The sequence below is a fragment of the Scyliorhinus torazame genome, chromosome 15 (assembly GCF_047496885.1).
Source record: "Scyliorhinus torazame isolate Kashiwa2021f chromosome 15, sScyTor2.1, whole genome shotgun sequence".
NCBI classification, from domain to species: domain Eukaryota; kingdom Metazoa; phylum Chordata; class Chondrichthyes; order Carcharhiniformes; family Scyliorhinidae; genus Scyliorhinus; species Scyliorhinus torazame.
This window is the reverse complement of record NC_092721.1, coordinates 158,983,085-159,000,276: the sequence shown is the minus strand read 5'-3', so window position 1 is coordinate 159,000,276 and position 17,192 is coordinate 158,983,085. Positions and strand designations below refer to the sequence as shown.

Sequence of the window (17,192 nt, the reverse complement as noted above, 5' to 3'; positions counted from 1 at the left end):
CGCTTATTCCTGACATACCTATAGAAAGCTTTTGGGTTTTCCTTGATCCTTCCTGCCAAATACTTCTCATGTCCCCTCCTTGCTCGTCTTAGCTCTCTCTTTAGATCCTTCCTCGCTACCTTGTAACTATCCATCACCCCAACTGAAACTTCACACCTCATCTTCACATAGGCCTCCTTCTTCCTCTTAACAAGAGATTCCACTTCCTTGGTAAACCACGGTTCCCTCGCTCGACGCCTTCCTCCCTGCCTGACCGGTACATACTTATCAAGAACATGCAGTAGCTGATCCTTGAACAAGCCCCACTTATCCAGTGTGCCCAACACTTGCAGCCTACTTCTCCACCTTATCTCCCCCAAGTCACGTCTAATGGCATCATAATTGCCCTTCCCCCAGCTATAACTCTTGCCCTGCGGTGTATACTTATCCATAATTAACGTAAACGTCACCGAATTGTGGTCACTGTCCCCAAAGTGCTCTCCTACCTCCAAATCCAACACCTGGCCTGGTTCATTACCCAAAACCAAATCCAACGTGGCCTCGCCTCTTGTTGGCCTGTCAACATATTGTTTCAGGAAACCCTCCTGCACACACTGTACAAAAAACGACCCATCTATTGTACTCGAACTATCTCTTTTCCAGTCAATATTTGGAAAGTTAAAGTCTCCCATAATAACTACCCTGTTACTTTCGCTCTTATCCAGAATCATCTTCGCCTTCCTTTCCTCTACATCCCTGGAACTATTAGGAGGCCTATAAAAAAACTCCCAACAGGGTGACCTCTCCTTTCCTGTTTCTAACTTCAGCCCATACTACCTCGGAAGAAGAGTCCCCATCTAGCATCCTCTCCACCACCGTAATACTGCTCTTGACTAGCAGCGCCACACCTCCCCCTCTTTTGCCTCCTTCTCTGAGCTTACTAAAACACCTAAACCCCGGAACCTGCAACATCCATTCCTGTCCCTGCTCTATCCATGTCTCCGAAATGGCCACAACATCGAAGTCCCAGGTTCCAACCCATGCTGCCAATTCCCCTACCTTGTTTCGTATACTCCTGGCATTGAAGTAGACACACTTCAAACCACGTATCTGAACACTGGCCCCCTCCTGCGACGTCAAATCTGTGCTCCTGACCTCTATACTCTCATTCTCCCTTACCCTAAAACTACAATCCAGGTTCCCATGCCCCTGCTGCATTAGTTTAAACCCCCCCCAAAGAGCACTAACAAATCTCCCCCCCCCCCCCCCCCCCCCCCAGGATATTTGTGCCCCTCGGGTTCAGATGTAGACCATCCTGTCTGTAGAGGTCCCACCTTCCCCAGAAAGAGCCCCAGTTATCCAGAAATCTGAATCCCTCCCGCCTGCACCATCCCTGTAGCCACGTGTTTAAATGCTCTCTCTCCCTATTCCTCATCTCACTATCACGTGGCACGGGCAACAACCCAGAGATAACAACTCTGTTTGTTCTAGTTCTGAGCTTCCATCCTAGCTCCCTGAAAGCCTGCCTGTCATCCTTGTCCCCTTTCCTACCTATGTCGTTAGTGCCAATGTGGACCACGACTTGGGGCTGCTCCCCCTCCCCCCTAAGGACCCGGAAAACACGATCCGAGACATCACGTACCCTTGCACCTGGGAGGCAACATACCAAACGTGAGTCTCTCACGCTCCCACAAACTCTCCTATCTGTGCCCCTGACTATAGAGTCTCCAATTACTAATGCTCTGCTCCTCTCCCTCCTTCCCTTCTGAGCAACAGGGACAGACTCCGTGCCAGAGGCCCGTACCCCATGGCTTACCCCTGGTAATAGTGTTGGCCCTTGTATGTGACCCACAGTCGCACTGGCTGCAGCATTCCGAATTTCACTTCTTTCTGGTACAGCGCCGCTTTGGCCCGGTTGAAACCCGCTCTCCGCTTTGCAACCTCCGTGCTCCAGTCCGGGTATATTCGGATCTCTGCATTGTCCCACTTCTCCGCTCCTTCTTGGCCCATCTCAGGACCCACTCTCCGTCCGTGAACCGGTGGAACCTCACCACCATCGCCCTTGGCGGCTCATTTGCTTGGGGCTTCTTCGCCAGCACCCAATGTGCCCCGTCCAACTCCAGCGGCCTCGAAGGGGCCTTCGTGCCCATCATCGCCTCGAGCATCGTGCTCGCGTATGCCCCGGCATCAGCCCCCTCCACTCCCTCGGAGACCCAGGGTTCGCAGATTCTTTCTCCTCGACCTGTTCTCCAGGTCTTCGAGTCTTCCCGCCCACCTCTTGTGTAGCGCCTCGTTCTGCTCCACTCTCACCGCCAGGCCCACGAGCTCGTCCTCGTTCTGACTGACTCTTTTCTGTACCTCCTGGATCTTAGCTTCGTGGGCCTTCTGGGTGATCCCGAGTCCTTCAATTGCCGAAAGCATAGGCGCCAACATCTCCTTGCGCATCTCCTCATGCTGCTCCTCGAAGCAGCGCTTGATGAACTCCTGCAGCTCCCCTTTGTCCCTGGCCGCCGCCAGTTTGTTTTCTTTCCCTCGCTTCTCCCGTCGCTCCAGTGCCGCTCCTTTGGCCGTTACAGTTCTGGTCCGTTTCATAGAAGTTGGAAGGGGACCTCTCTCTTCCCTTCCCTTCCTGGTTGCGTCAAAGAAAAAAAAAAAGTTCCGTTGGGGCTCCTCTAACGAGCCCGAAAGTCCGTGGTAGCGGGAGCTGCCGAATTGTGCGGCTTAGCTCCGCATAGCCGCAACCGGAAGTCACCCTTGGCTCCTTTAACTAGTGTGTGGCTCGGGTAATCCAGAGATTATTACCTTTTTGGTTCTGCTTTTTAATTTAGCTCCTAACTGTTCATACTCCCTTAGCAGAACATCTGTCTGTGTTCTACCTATGTCATTGGTACCTACGTGAACCACGGCAACTGGATCTTTACCCTCCCACTCCAAATTCCTCTGCAGCCCAGATGCGATGTCCTGAACCCGAGCACCAGTCAGGCAACACTACCTTGGGGATTCTCAATCCTGATCACAGAGAACAGTGTCAATACCCCTAACTATACTAGCCCCAATTATGACTACATCTCTTTTCCCTCCCCAACTTGAACGGCTCCATGTATCACGGTGCTATGGTCAGTTTCTTAAAATCCTGTTTTGATATTTTTTCACCTTGCTTCTAGGCGTCAGAGGTTACGGTGGCACAGTTTCCAGATTTCGCATCGTCTGAGCCTCACTTTAGCTTCACTACAGATCAGCAGCCAGTCAGCAGCTCAGCTCAACCTGCTGCAAAAGTTTTCGCTCCTTCGCCTCACAGCTATAATGGAGAAATACTCCCTTTCAAACAAACATGGCTGGACCTGGTGAGTTGCAGTTACGTTGAGCATAGAACGAAAGAAAACAATGAAGCTTGAAACAGTACAATAGTTCTCTTTATAAAACTGTAAAATTGGGTCTTCGTTATCAGAAATGGATAAAGCTCTTTTTAAATTAGCATCTTGACTTTCCACATTATAATAATAATCCCTTATTGTCACAAGTAGGCTTCAATGAAGTTACTGTGAAAAGCCCCTAGTCGCCACATTCCGGCTAAATAGGAACTACTAAATAGGTTAAGTAAGAACTACTAGGGCCTATTTGTTCGGCATTTTGCAATCCTACGGTTGGATAATTGTGGGTAGGAAATGGACACATGGGGCGAGATTCTCCGACCCCCCGCCGGGTTGGAGAATCGCCGGGGGCTGGTGTGAATCCTGCCCCCGCCGGTTGCCGAATTCTCCGGCACCGGATATTCGATGGGGGCGGTAATTGCGCCGCGCCGGTTGGCGGGCCCCCCCACCTGCGATTCTCCGGCCCGGATGGGCCGAAGCCCCACCGCTAAAATGCCTGTCCCGCCGCCGTAGATTAAACCACCTCCCTTACCGGCGGGACAAGGCGGCGCGGGCGGGCTCCGGGGTCCTGTGGGGGGACGCGAGGCGATCTGGCCCCGGGGGGTGCCCCCATGGTGGCCTGGCCCACGATCGGTGCCCACTGATCCGCGGTCGGGCCTGTGCCGTGGGGGCACTCTTTTCCTTCCGCCTTCGCCACGGTCTCCACCATGGTGGAGGCGGAAGAGACTCCCTCCACTGCGCATGCGCGGGAATGCTGTCAGGGGCCGCTAACGCTCCCGCGCATGCGCTGCCTGGAGATGTCATTTCCGCGCCAGCTGGCGGGGCACCAAAGGCCTTTTCCGCCAGCTGGCGGGCGGAAATTCGTCCGGCGCAGGCCTAGCCCCTTAAGGTTGGGGCTCGGCCCCCCAAGATGCAGAGCATTCTGCACCTTTGGAGCGGCAAGATGCCCGACTGATTTGCGCCGTTTTGGGCGCCAGTCGGCAGACATCGCGCCGATACCGGAGAATTTCGCCCATGTTTCTGAACAGTAGTTTATTGCCCGCTAGTTTGTCTGAAGAAGGCATTCGCTCTGATGCTTATCTCCCTGCTGCAATTTTGGTTTGTTCTGAGGTGGTTGTAAGGAAAAACAACCTCCAGGTTGTCTGTGATGAGGTCAGCATCTGAGGGTCCTCAGACCTCAAATTTGTTTGCAGGGAATTACAACTGAACTGGTCTTGAATTTAGCTCCCCAATTATTTAGTGCTAGATTAGGGCCATGCTCGAGAGGTCCAGATCCAGGATTGAGATGGACAAAACTTGCTTTGCAGAGCACACTTCTAGTCCACAGAATATTTTCATAATATGAAGGGGAAAAATAATATAATTACAATGTCATCGTCCTAAAACAGAATCTACTTGGCAATCGCACCTGGGTTATGAAGTCAGACCTTGAGATTTGGGGTGCAATTTAATGGAAATGAAACGGAGTCCCAAGTAAAATGCGTTTAGCCAGGTGTTTCCTGGCATTGACGGCGTCAAGAACGACCGACCCCACTATTAAACAGGAATTTACTTCATTACTGGGCCTTGTGTGGAACGCTCCGCCGAGGCTGCACTTAATCCCATTTTCTGCACTAACGAGCATCACTCGCCAGTGCAGGAAGAGAACAAATGGTGTTCCGATCTCTAGACCCACCGCGGCCTCCGGACTCCACCAGCTCACCAATGAGGAGGTCATCGAGCCTCCCCGCACCCCACCTCAAGGTCAGTGCACCCCCAGGCCAGATCTCTGGCACAGGCATTGCACCACCTTGGCACTGTCAGCCTGGCACCCTGGCAGTGCCCCTGCCTGCTGGATAATGCCACCCTGGCACTTCTAAAGTGTCCAGGTGACACAGCCAGGGTGCCTGGGTCCCAAGTTGAGGGCAGCGAGCCTGATGCGTTCATAAAGACAAGTTTGCTGATTCCTCATACCATCCAGCCTCCTTAGCTATGGCTCCACTTGCCGAGGGAAATAGAACAATTCTAAGATAAAGCTATTTTACAGTTGCTATCATATTAGTTATTGAACTTCTTTTTTTTTTAATTTTAAGTACCCAATTCATCTTTCCAATTCCGGGGCAATTTAGCGTGGCCAATCCATCTACCTAGCACATCTTTGGGTTGTGGGGGCGAAACCCACGCAAACACTGGGAGAATGTGCAAACTCCACACGGACAGTGACCCAGAGCCAGGATCAAACCTGGGACCTCGCCGCCATGAGGCAGCAGTGCTAACCACTGCACCACCGTGCTGTCCTGTTATTGATCTTCTAAAGCAACAGTTGAACTCTATTCATGTTTAACTGCAAAAATAACTTTTTACAGTAGTAAAACATTGGAATTAAAGTAGTGCTGGAAGTACTCAGCAGGTCTGGCAGTATCAATGGAGAGAGAAACAGAGGTAACATTTATACAGGGCATTTATTCTGTTTCTCTCTCCACAGATGCTGCCAGACCTGCTGAGGTTTACCACCATTTTCTGTTTTTCAGATTTCCAGTATTCGGAGTTTTGCTTTGCTTTTTAAGAAAAAGCAGGGGTCCCTTGATCCTTTAAAGGAAAGATTGCCTTGTTTTTCAGGATTCAGTATGGATTAAACCAGTGTTTAAAGTTAAAACAACACCCACAGAGCATTAGTACTTAATTGCATCTGCAAAGGTTGAAGTGAAAACAAAATGTTTTGGGAGCCCAGAGTATGTCTACAAAAAGCTTTGTTCTAGCAAGTACATTGTGCTTTGACCTGTAAAAAGGTGGAAATTTGTCTCCACTTCTCACATCCTGTTGAACTAAATCGGACAAAATTCACATATGCCTGTCTTAAAGAACAGTTAGTGTTTATGCTTAGTCTCTTTGACCAAGTAATGAGCGATGTTAAATTTAATTAGTGGCCTAGAGACTGTCCTTCACTGTTGGAAGCTAGTTGGATTGATTGGGTGGATATCTCTGTTCTAATGGGAATGAAGAGACCCAAGTAAAATTAGTTTACAGAACTTTCCTCCATCTGTCACCAAATATTTTAACCAATGAAAATTACCCAACATTGGTAATAATTAGGGCCATTTATTTTCCAATGTGTATGTGCACTCCTCAAATTCTTTTCCTTATCCCTGATTTTAGTCACTCCACCTTTGGTGGTCGTGCCTTCAGTTACCAATGACGGCACCTTGGCTCTGGACTCTCTCCCTACAATCCCTCTCCCTTTCTCCTTTAATAGACTCTTTACAAGCATTTGGTTTTCTGCCCTAACGTCTCCTTATTTGGCTTAGCATCTAATTTTGGATAGTAACCCTCTTGTGAAGAGCCTTGAAATGTTCTATTGCATTAGAAGTATTATAAATACAAATAATTGTTGAAATCATTGTAAACATCCCTTGCCTAAAAATCTCATTGAATGTTACATACTTGACCAATGTGCAAACTTATAGTTGGCACATATGACATGATTTGGCAGTTCAGCCACTGTAAGGTAATTTTCTCTAAATACTGACACCGTTTCTGTGTTTGTATGCACAAAGCTAATATCTCTGTATCTGAAGTAAAGTAGATTTTAGTTCAACTGCCTATTGAGATGAATATTTAAAGGAACAAGCTGTCTGCAACTCTTCAAGGAACACACAGAACCATTTTGAGATCTGCAAAAGCACAGATGGATTCAGCAGAGTTGTTCAAATTGTTCAGAGAGATTGAATGGCACCTTTCCTTTAGGCACTACATGGTAGGCTTTAAACCTCTAGGGCAGGTCGGAAGGTATAAATTTTAAATTCCCGAACCTGATCCTCCTAACCTATCACCATTCACCCACTTTAACGGAGGTTTATTGGTTATAATGCAGGCAAATCATGGGGAGACAGGCGGCCAACCAATACCACCTGGGATGTAGGACCACCTCTAAGATCGTGCCTTGCTTTTATGTTTTTTAAATTCTGGCATGTAAAAGCAAGCGAGTAGGACTGGTTCCATGAGCCAGGTACCTTGTATTGCACTGCATGTGGGCAGTGTTTCCTCCAGGCCCAACAAGCTTAACTTCCACACGATCGGATCCCCATGATTGGCAGACCCCAATCCCTTTTAATTCTTTAACGGGCAACTATTGATGTAACACGGTCAGAATCATCCAAGGTTTGCAATTTAAATCACATTTCCGGATGGTTCTCCGCACAGACGATTGTCCATGAGAAGTTTGCTCTTCCTAGGCAACTGCTGTGCAAGCCTTACCTTGGACCTTCCAGAGTGGGGGGGGGGGGGGTTCCCCAGCACATCTATGGAGTACCCCTCCAAATCCAACACACTGAATCTTGTAATTTACAATCCATTCATTTAAACAATAATTAGGGATGCAGTGTAATGTTTTGAATGAGCGCTTCGGCCAAGAGAGTGTCATGCTGATACTTAAGTCAGTCATGTCTCCTTCAGCAAGTAATGTGACATGGTTTCTTATAGGTCGGTACCAAAATTCATGAAGAGGATGAAAGTCCCCGACTACAAAGACAAGAATGTTTTTGGTGTGCCTTTGATAGTTCATGTACAGAGGACAGGACAACCCCTCCCTCAGAGCATTCAGCAAGCCATGCGCTATCTGAGAAGCCATTGTCTGGATCAGGTACCAGAATAAATACATTGAAACAGACTAGATCTTCAATTATTTTAATTGATTGTCACATTTACTTCCTAGTATTAAAATTGATATTTGATCTAATAGCTTTATTGGAATGTCAGTTTTCATATGATTCAGAACAGCCAATTTGTCAAGAATTTCATGACCTAACAGGCCAAGTTTATTAGAGTGAGAAACATTTATTGTCAAATTTCTTATTTAAATAGGTAATTATTAAACTTTGTTGACTGGCAACATGGACAAGGAGACATGGGTATTGTTTTTTCTAACTGAGGATGTGACATTGAGTCGCTAAACAATTTGGATGTAGACTGAGGAATGAGCAGTGCGCCCATTGATATCAATTCGGTCATCGACAAACAAATATGCCTGTTACTCATGATGATTAAATACAGTTTTCACTACAAACAGGCCAGTTTAGAGGGCAATGCTGGTGTTGTGAAGTAAATCTCAACTAGTGGACCAAATGTTGTCTGGGCTAGAAAAACCCAACCTGTGCACTTTGTGGCATGCAAAATGTACATCCGACCACTGACTTTAAGAGGGATTTGTGTCTTTTGGGGTTGGTTCAGGGTTCGCAGTGCATTTTGTGAGCCACAATGGTGTATATAAGGAGTATGTGTGCAGAGACAGGACGATTAGAAGGCCCAGCTTGGTTTCCTATACAACAACCCAGATCACAATATCATTTAAATGCCTGCTAAACCTCACCCAATGCTTTCCTTTCCCCTTCCTCTCTTTCCCCCCCCCCCCCCCATGCACAAACACGTCTCCTCTGCCCCTTAACATTTGCTATGCCACTTCTATGCTCCCCATGTATCCTCCATAGTCACACCCAGTATGCACCTTTCCCCTGTGTCTGCGTAGGTGTCCTCGGGATGCTCCGGGTTCCCCCTGCAGTCCAGAGATGTGCAGGTTAGGTGGATTGGCTATATTAAATTGTCCCTTGGGTGTCCAAAGGGTTAGGTTAGTTAACAGGGTTAGGATGGAGGCACGTGCCTAGACAGGATGTGAGGATCGGTACAGACCTAATGGGCCGAATGGCCTCCTTCTGCACTGTAATGATACTTTCTATCATTAAAGGGGGCAGGCTTAGCGCAGGTAGTTAAACAGTTGGTTCGTTGCAGCGTGGGTTCAATAACCGGCTGAAGTTATTCATGAAGGCCTGCCTGCCCACCCATGCCCTTCACCTGAGGTGTGGTGATCCTTCGGTTAAATCACCAGGCCGCAGCTCCCCCCACCCCCCTTTGGTGACTTTACCTTCTCTTACCTGAATGATTCGATGTGCAGTTCTTGGGTAACATGCAATAGCAGTGGGAATTATTTTAAAATCATTACAAAAATCGAAGAAACCCCTGAATTCAAACGGATAGTGAACCAAAAACCGAAGGAAGAAAAAAGTTGCAATCCTGCAAATATCCATTAGATTTCTAAACCAATAAGAAACCACCTCAAAGGCATATTCTGTTTTTAAGGCTTGTAAAAGCTTCAATCATTTTCCATCAAAGACCACCTGCTGAGCTGAAGTTTTTAAAACCCAGCTAATTATTCCTAATGGAACAGTTGTTGTAACATAATTTTCCATCTCTTGTCTGAACAGATGGCAGAGCAGGCTCAAGGAGCTGAATGGCCTACTCCTCTGTTCCCAGATAACCATTTCCATTTCAAAACTAAATGCCTATAAATTATTGGAAGGGAGCAGATATAGAGCATTTTGCTACCTTCAGAAGCAGGGATTTTTTTTTAACACCGCCAGATCTGCCAGTCCAAGTCAGAGCACACAAACATGATGGCAGAAAACATTGTTTTTACATTTTTGAATTCATTGTGGTACCTTCTCTATTTGGAAAAGTATTGTAATGGATGTGAACAATTACACAATGCTGGTCAATGTAATGGTCAACTTCTAGATCCACATGACTAATCACTGCATTAAAAATGCATTTACAATACAGTATCTCTAATTGTGACATTTGAAGGTTTCAAACATTTTGCACTTGACTTTCAGAATGTCCTTGATTCCACTGCAGGCTTTTCATTTTATTCACAAAGCTCGCACCAGTACACATTTTCCAACTAGGGGAATAAATAGCGTGGGGCCAGCAATGTGAAGGGTAATTGGATTTCCTTAAAAAAGAACAATCAATGTGGCCATTAACACACTGAAACGTGCCTCCGCACCATGATGAAAATTCAATCCAGTGTTCACTTGGATCAAGTGGCAAGTACATTCGTGCCACACAAGTGCCAGGCAAGGACCATCTCCAACAAGAGATGATCTAAACCTTGTTCCTTGATATTCAATAGTATTGCCATTGCTGAATCCCCCCCTATCAACAATATGAGGGTTACCTTTGACCAGATATTGAACTGGCCTCTACAAGGCATAAGTCAGGAATGTAATGGAATACACTCCACTTGCCTGGATGAGTGCAGCTCCAATGACACTCAAGCTTGACACCATCCAGAACACAGCAGCCTGCTTGATTGCTACCCTTTCCACAAGCATTAAATCCCTCCACTACTAACTAACAGTAGCAGCCATATGTACCATCCACAAGATGCATGGCAATAACTCACCAAGGTTCCATAGGCAGCACATTCCAAACCCATGACCACTGCCATCTAGAAAGACAAGAGCAGCAGATACTTGGGAACACCACTGTCTGGAGATTGCCCTCCAAATCGCTCACCATCCTAACTTGGGAATATATCACCATTCCTTCACTATCACTGGCTCAAAATTCTGGAATTCCCTTCCTAACAGCACTAGGGCTGCAGCAGTTCAAGAAGGCAGCTCACAACCACCTTCTCGAAGGACAACTAGGGATGGGCAATAATGCTGGCCTAGCCAACAATGTCCACATCCCATAAAATTACGTTTTAAAAATCTAAAATTCTGAAGTCAGCAACAATTCAACCTGCATTGCACATTGCAGAATTCTCCTATGGCTGTGGCCGGTTTAGCTCAGTTGGCTGGACAGCTGGTTCATGATGCAGAGCGAGTCCAACAGTGCAGATTCAATTCCCATACCGGCTGAGGTTATTCGTGAAGGCCTGCCTTTTCAACTTCTCCCCTCGCCTGAGGTGTGGTGATCCTCAAGTTAAATCGCCTCCAGTCAGCTCTCCCCTTCAGAAAGGAAAGCAGACTGTGATAACTTTACTTTTACTTACCTCATGGTGTATCTTGTATTCCTTTTAAAGACCAAAATCTGCCAAGTTTCGACTAGCTGCTGGACTGAATTACTTTGAAATAGATGTTTCCTATTAATCGCCGGGACTTTATCGAACCTTTATTTTCTTCAAGCAGAGGTTGAGCATAAGATAATCTGTTCCTTTTATTAAAAAATACATTTTTGTGCTGAAAACTAAAGGAGCATCTGAGTACAGATTGTGAGATTTTCATGAATTTACAATGCAAGTTAAATGATCAGATGGTTGAGATGGAGAACGTGAGGTTCAATAATTTGTCATGTGACATGAAATTAATCCTGTGGTCTGTGGTTACAGATGCTTAAGTATTATTTTAGAACTAACCGTTCTATCCTGGCAGTTAATCTAATAAACTATCAACACACCAGCTGTGCTAATGGATTGTTTTACATTCCTACATTTCACGTTCTTCTAGGTGGGTCTGTTTCGGAAGTCTGGAGCCAAATCCCGAATTCAAGCACTTCGACAGATGAACGAGGCTTCTCCAGATAATGTCAGTTATGAAGATCAATGCGCGTATGATGTAGCTGATATGCTGAAACAGTTCTTTAGAGATCTCCCTGATCCTCTCCTGAGCAGCAAGCTAGGGGAAACTTTCCTTCATATCTATCAATGTAAGTTGATGTGCCTGATATCCCATAACGTAGGTTATGATTTTGAATTTTTAAATTAAAAAAATATATTAATTGTATTACATAGTATGCACAGCAATAGATCATTCAGAGCCACTGGCCCTTGCTGATGCGCATCATCCTCCCACTCCGATTCTTTTACATACTTAGCTAGCTTCACCCTTCTTGGCTCCTTGTTGGAACAATTGGTCATAAATAGTTACCAATTACTATTGTAAAGTATTTCTATTGTGAGGAGAAACCAGAAGTAAAAGGATTCTCGGTGACTAGAATAGGCAAATAATGGTTCAATACATATATTTAGAATGAAGAAATTAAAAAGTAGTCTAAGAGATACAAACAGAAAGAAAGCAGTGAATGAAGTGAGTCTTGGGATCATACTAGTGCACACTGCTGTGTAGCATGAGTTATTCATTATTTATTGACAGAAATAGGATGCGCCCATTGAAGATGGTAAACTGGTAGAAAATCAAAATGAAGCAATAGGTTGAGTGATGGAAACAATAACCACTGGAGTTTCACCCTGCCGCATTTTATAACTTAGTCTACATTTTATTCCTAGTCTTACAGGTCATGGATCAATTTTTCATTGAAAGGCTTGATCAAGCAACCAGTGTCCAGATTTGCCGGTGCCCTCTTTAAATGATATGGTCTGCACACTTGCGCATCAGTAGCAAGGGTCTGTTCCATTTCCACCCAGGGAAATTCACTCATCCTCTTCATTTCTGATCAGATAGAGATTTGTAGACTGGACCCCTTCCTGAGCTATGATCTCCAAAATTGAAGAAGATCCATTATTAACGGTAGGAAAGCTAGAGGAGAGAATGGGTATATGGCCATTACGAGAGATAGTAGTTGATGTATAATCAACAAAGCATAGATTACTTCTGTGTGCACTGATGTAGTTCTTCGATAAAAATTAAATTCAGATATAGGCCGAGACTGTCTACTAATTTTGAAAAACATTTTATTTCTTGATTTGTTCTCTAACTGTCTGTTCCACGCTGATATGCAGATGTTCCCAAAGAGCAGCGCCTGCAGGCAGTGCAGGCAGCCAGCATGCTGATGTCGGATGAAAACCGTGAAGTTCTGCAAACCCTTCTTTGTTTCCTTAGTGACGTGACTTCCGTAACAGAAAATCAAATGACTCCCATGAACCTTGCTGTCTGCTTGGCACCTTCCCTCTTCCACCTGAACTTACTTAAGAAAGGGACCTCTTCACCAAGGTAGGCCTCTTGTTTTTGCAGTAGTATTAGTAAATCCGAGTTGAGGCATTTTGACAATTATGGATTGTAGAAGTTCAGAATAGCTTAACAACGTTGGCTATTAGGAAATGTTTGAATCCTAAAATCTTAATCCATTCAAATTCATAATCTAAGAAAGGAAGCACTGTGCCACATTCAGTATCAGTATTGATAGCTGATGGTCACAATACTGAGTCAATACTTTTAAATATCTGAATTTATAAATGTTTCAGATCAGAAAACCAAGCTTTATCTGATTAGAATTGCTAATGTTTGCAGTAACAAGGAGGCCATTTGGCCTATTGTGTCTGTTTCAACACTGCTGGAGTGAACAAGGCTAATCCTGTTACCTTGATCTTGTTATTTCTCTTAAAAATACTTATCTAATTTGCCTTTAACAGTTGAATTGAACTCTATCTAAATTACACCCTGCAGCAAAGTATTCTATATGCTCTAGTAACCTACTATATGAAGAAATTGCTCTTATCTTTATTGTTCTCTTAGAATCAGTTATAAATTGGTAACCTCTCATTTCTGAATCTTCGGCTATTTAGTCCATCAAAATGCTTAATTGTTTAAAAAATTCAGTATTTTAACATTCTCCTCACAGCAATATCCTGGTGAATCCACATCCTGGTGAATCCACACTATATACTCTACAGTCTTGTTCCCTTTTATGATGGGGTGCAAAACTATTCTAACTTTGGCCCAAGAAAAATGTTGCATTTAATCTCTCTGCGCCTATTTACAAACCCCTAAATGACATTATCTGTTTGTATTCTTGCTTACAGGGAATGTTGTATATAAACCCCTGGGTTTCTCTGTTCATCCATGTCCTTCCATTAAGTGTAATACCACCTTTACTTCTTTTTCTTCCATTGGATTGTCTCCTACTTTTCATGTTAAATTCCATTCTGTCAGTCATCTGCTTATCAAACTAACCTACCTATGCCTGAAGAAAAAGTCATTCTCGCATGTTTGCAAAGTTTGCTTTTTGCAAATTTATAGATTTTGTTCTTTATGCTAAAGTGTAAATCATCTGTATGTACAAAGTTCGTGAGACTTCCAGTTCGGTGACTGCAGAAAATCCATATACAACGTATCTGCTGCATTCTCTTTATCCTTTATCCACTGATGAAAATAATTCTTGGCCTTGCTAAAGGCTGGTTGTGACAATACTATGCTCTGTCCTCATTTTTTGAAGAAAAAAACGTTTCCTGAATGATCTAAAAAATGTTTTTTTTATTCTCCTCGTTTTCCACATTTTCATCAATTACACAACAAAAGATAACCAACTAACCAACAATAACAAATACAGTATCAATCCCATAACCAGCATCCTCTTGAACATACAAACCCGAACATCACCCATACATTCCAAATACAACAAAACAAAAAGACCAAAAGAAAATCAACGGTCAACCCATACGCAATAAACAATATGCTCAAGCCCCCCCCCCCCCCGCCCCCCAATGTTCGATGGAATCTAATTCTTGAAAGTGCAGGATAAACAATGCCATGAATTGTAGAATCCTTCCATCCTTTCCCTCAGCTCAAGCTTCACCTTCTCGAGCGTCACAAATTCCAGCAGGCCCTCTTTTTCTCCCCCCCCCTCTCTCCTCTGCCAAGCCGAAGCACAGGGCGGAGAAGCTGACCTCCACCCCAGCAGGACCCGCCTCCAGGCAATCAGCGAGGCGAAGGCTAAAACATCTGCAGCCCGGGCTGGTCCGACACCCTGGAAATGGCTTCTCGGGGCCCTGGTTCCAAACTCTTATGTACCACCCCCAAGATGACCTTAAAAACCTCCCTCCAATACCCCTCCAACTTTGGGCAGGCCCAGATTATGTGAACATGAGTTTCTGAGTGTTATTTTCAATCTAATCAGCATCGTTAAGGGTGGGAAGACCATGGCATATTAGAATGCATAATGTTTCCAAATGTAAATGAGAAATGCTGGAGCTGGTCTTATTGAACCTCAACACAAATTAACAGTGCTATGAGGTAATTTTGCCAATGTAAAACAACTGGCTTTAACAAAATGAATTATATTAACAGTTGATCTTTTAGTTTCCAAAAATCATTAATTTTTTTTCTTTTAAAGAACTTGCTATGCCTTTGCTTAATGTGAACCTAAAAATAAACTAAGCTAACTATTTTATTTATTGGTGTTTGCTTCTGCATGCGAGTGCGATTTAATATTTCTTTGTAACCGAGCACGGCTAGATTTGACTGAAGGTTTCATTTCCTCTTCAGTGATTACATTGTTTAATGAGCTTAAGTATATTTGTTCTCTGGGTAAAACAGCAAATGTATGCAGACACATGCATCTAAGCTGTGACAGCAAATTCATATCCTTTTTAAAAAATAAATTTTGAATACCCAATTCATTTTTCCAATTAAGGGGCAATTTTAGTGTGGCCAATTTGCCTATTCTGCACATCTTTGGGTTGTGGGGGCGAAACCCACGCAAACACGGGGAGAATGTGCAAACTCCACACTGACAGTGACCAAGAGCCAGGATCGAACCTGGGACCTCGGCGCGTGAGGCAGCAGGGCTAACCCACTGCGACACCGTGCTGCCCGCAAATTCATATCCTGGCATTTTCACTCCATTAACTATTGGAGGTCAGAGGTCAATTTCACATGTTTAATTGTCTCGGCAGTTTTACTCAGTTTTTCCCCCAATAAGCAAACTGGATAAAAATACATACCAGGGCAAATTAGCCTGTTGGATGTAGTATCCCCTGAATGTGTCAAGAGGGCTTTTCAAATTATTTAAGGAACATCTCTATGGCCCAGGATTTAAAGCAGTACTGCTCTCCTTGACAAAATGTAAAGCCATAGCAGTGTCTGACACTATGAATCGTTCTCCAGTTAGCAGGTGGGAAAACCAAGAGTGGAGTCTTCAGTAACAAAAGCAGAAAATGCTAGAAATCTTCAGCAGATCAAACAGCATCCTCAAGAGTTGATGTTTCAGATCAATTACTTTTTCAGGGCTGTCTAAGAAATTCACCTAGCATCAAACAGGATAAAAAGCAACACTTAAATGTAATTGGGAAATGTAAACACAGCTTCCTCTTTTACCATGAGGCCATGCTTGTGTGTGCCTAATCTTTATAGTTTAATAACTATTAACCAGACTTTTTCTGTTTAATTGTAAAAGGGTAATGCATCGTAAATATGCAACAGGAAAACCTGATCAGAAAGATTTGAATGAGAACCTGGCAGCAACACAGGGACTGGCCCAAATGATCATAGAATGCAACAAAATTTTCCAGGTGAGCTTCTGTTGAGTGCCTAAATTGAAGAACTTCAAATTTTTGCTGATTTAGAGAGCATATTTAGATAATTGCTGTATCACTACTGCATGACCATCAGAATCCATATAAAAATGATAAAGTACAGTATGTTATCAAATATTCATTACGATCGTGTTGTGGGGGGGAATGATTAAACAGTTCTGATTTCTCCCCTCTACCTGTCCATAAAGAGAGGGGTTTCTTTGATTTCCTCCTTTTTAAATAGAGGTGTAGGCCGCGATTAAATGGAAAAATAACGGGGGTGTTTTCCTGGTACTTGCAGCACTGAAAATGACCCCACTATTAAACGGAACTCTACTTTTAGGGCCTCGGTGAGGAACGCCTTGCTGAGGCAGCACTTAGACCTTCCTGCACTAACAAGTTCAGTGCGCCATGTAGAATGGTGCTCTGACCTCTTGACCCTCAACGTACCAATCAGGCTCCCTACACCCCACCCCCTAAGGGCAGGGCACCCTTGGGCCTGATCCCCAGTGCTGTCAATATGCCACCTTAGTGTGTTGGCACTGCCAGCCAGGCACCCTGGCAGAGCCCCTTCCAGCCTAGCAGTGCCACCATGGCACCCTGACTGCACAGCAAATTCAAATGCACCTAGTGGTGCTGCCAGGGTATCTGGGTAGCACTGCCAGGGTGGCATTCAGGGGTACCACCTTGCTCAGAGTCCGACCACCTAATTAAGTCTCGGTCATATAACACTAGTTTTTTGTTAAGCAAAGCCCCTGGTTGAAAGCCATTGTGTGTTGGAACAGGCAATGCTCTAGCCATTAGCACCAAATTGAAGACTCGTAGTTGCAAACTGCTAT

General features: G+C 44.6%; 1 protein-coding gene across 7 annotated transcripts in view; it reads left to right on the top strand.

The window, feature by feature from the left end:
* Positions 1-17,192, top strand: part of LOC140391939 (stAR-related lipid transfer protein 13-like) — a 938,750-nt gene that overhangs the window by 904,241 nt on the left and 17,317 nt on the right. For all 7 annotated transcript variants that reach the window (XM_072477005.1, XM_072477004.1, XM_072477010.1 and 4 more), the window contains 5 exons: positions 3,144-3,323; positions 7,809-7,968; positions 11,612-11,810; positions 12,844-13,054; positions 16,236-16,350. In XM_072477005.1, the coding sequence (XP_072333106.1) occupies positions 3,144-3,323; positions 7,809-7,968; positions 11,612-11,810; positions 12,844-13,054; positions 16,236-16,350 (865 nt within the window). The remainder of the gene's footprint in view (positions 1-3,143; positions 3,324-7,808; positions 7,969-11,611; positions 11,811-12,843; positions 13,055-16,235; positions 16,351-17,192) is intronic.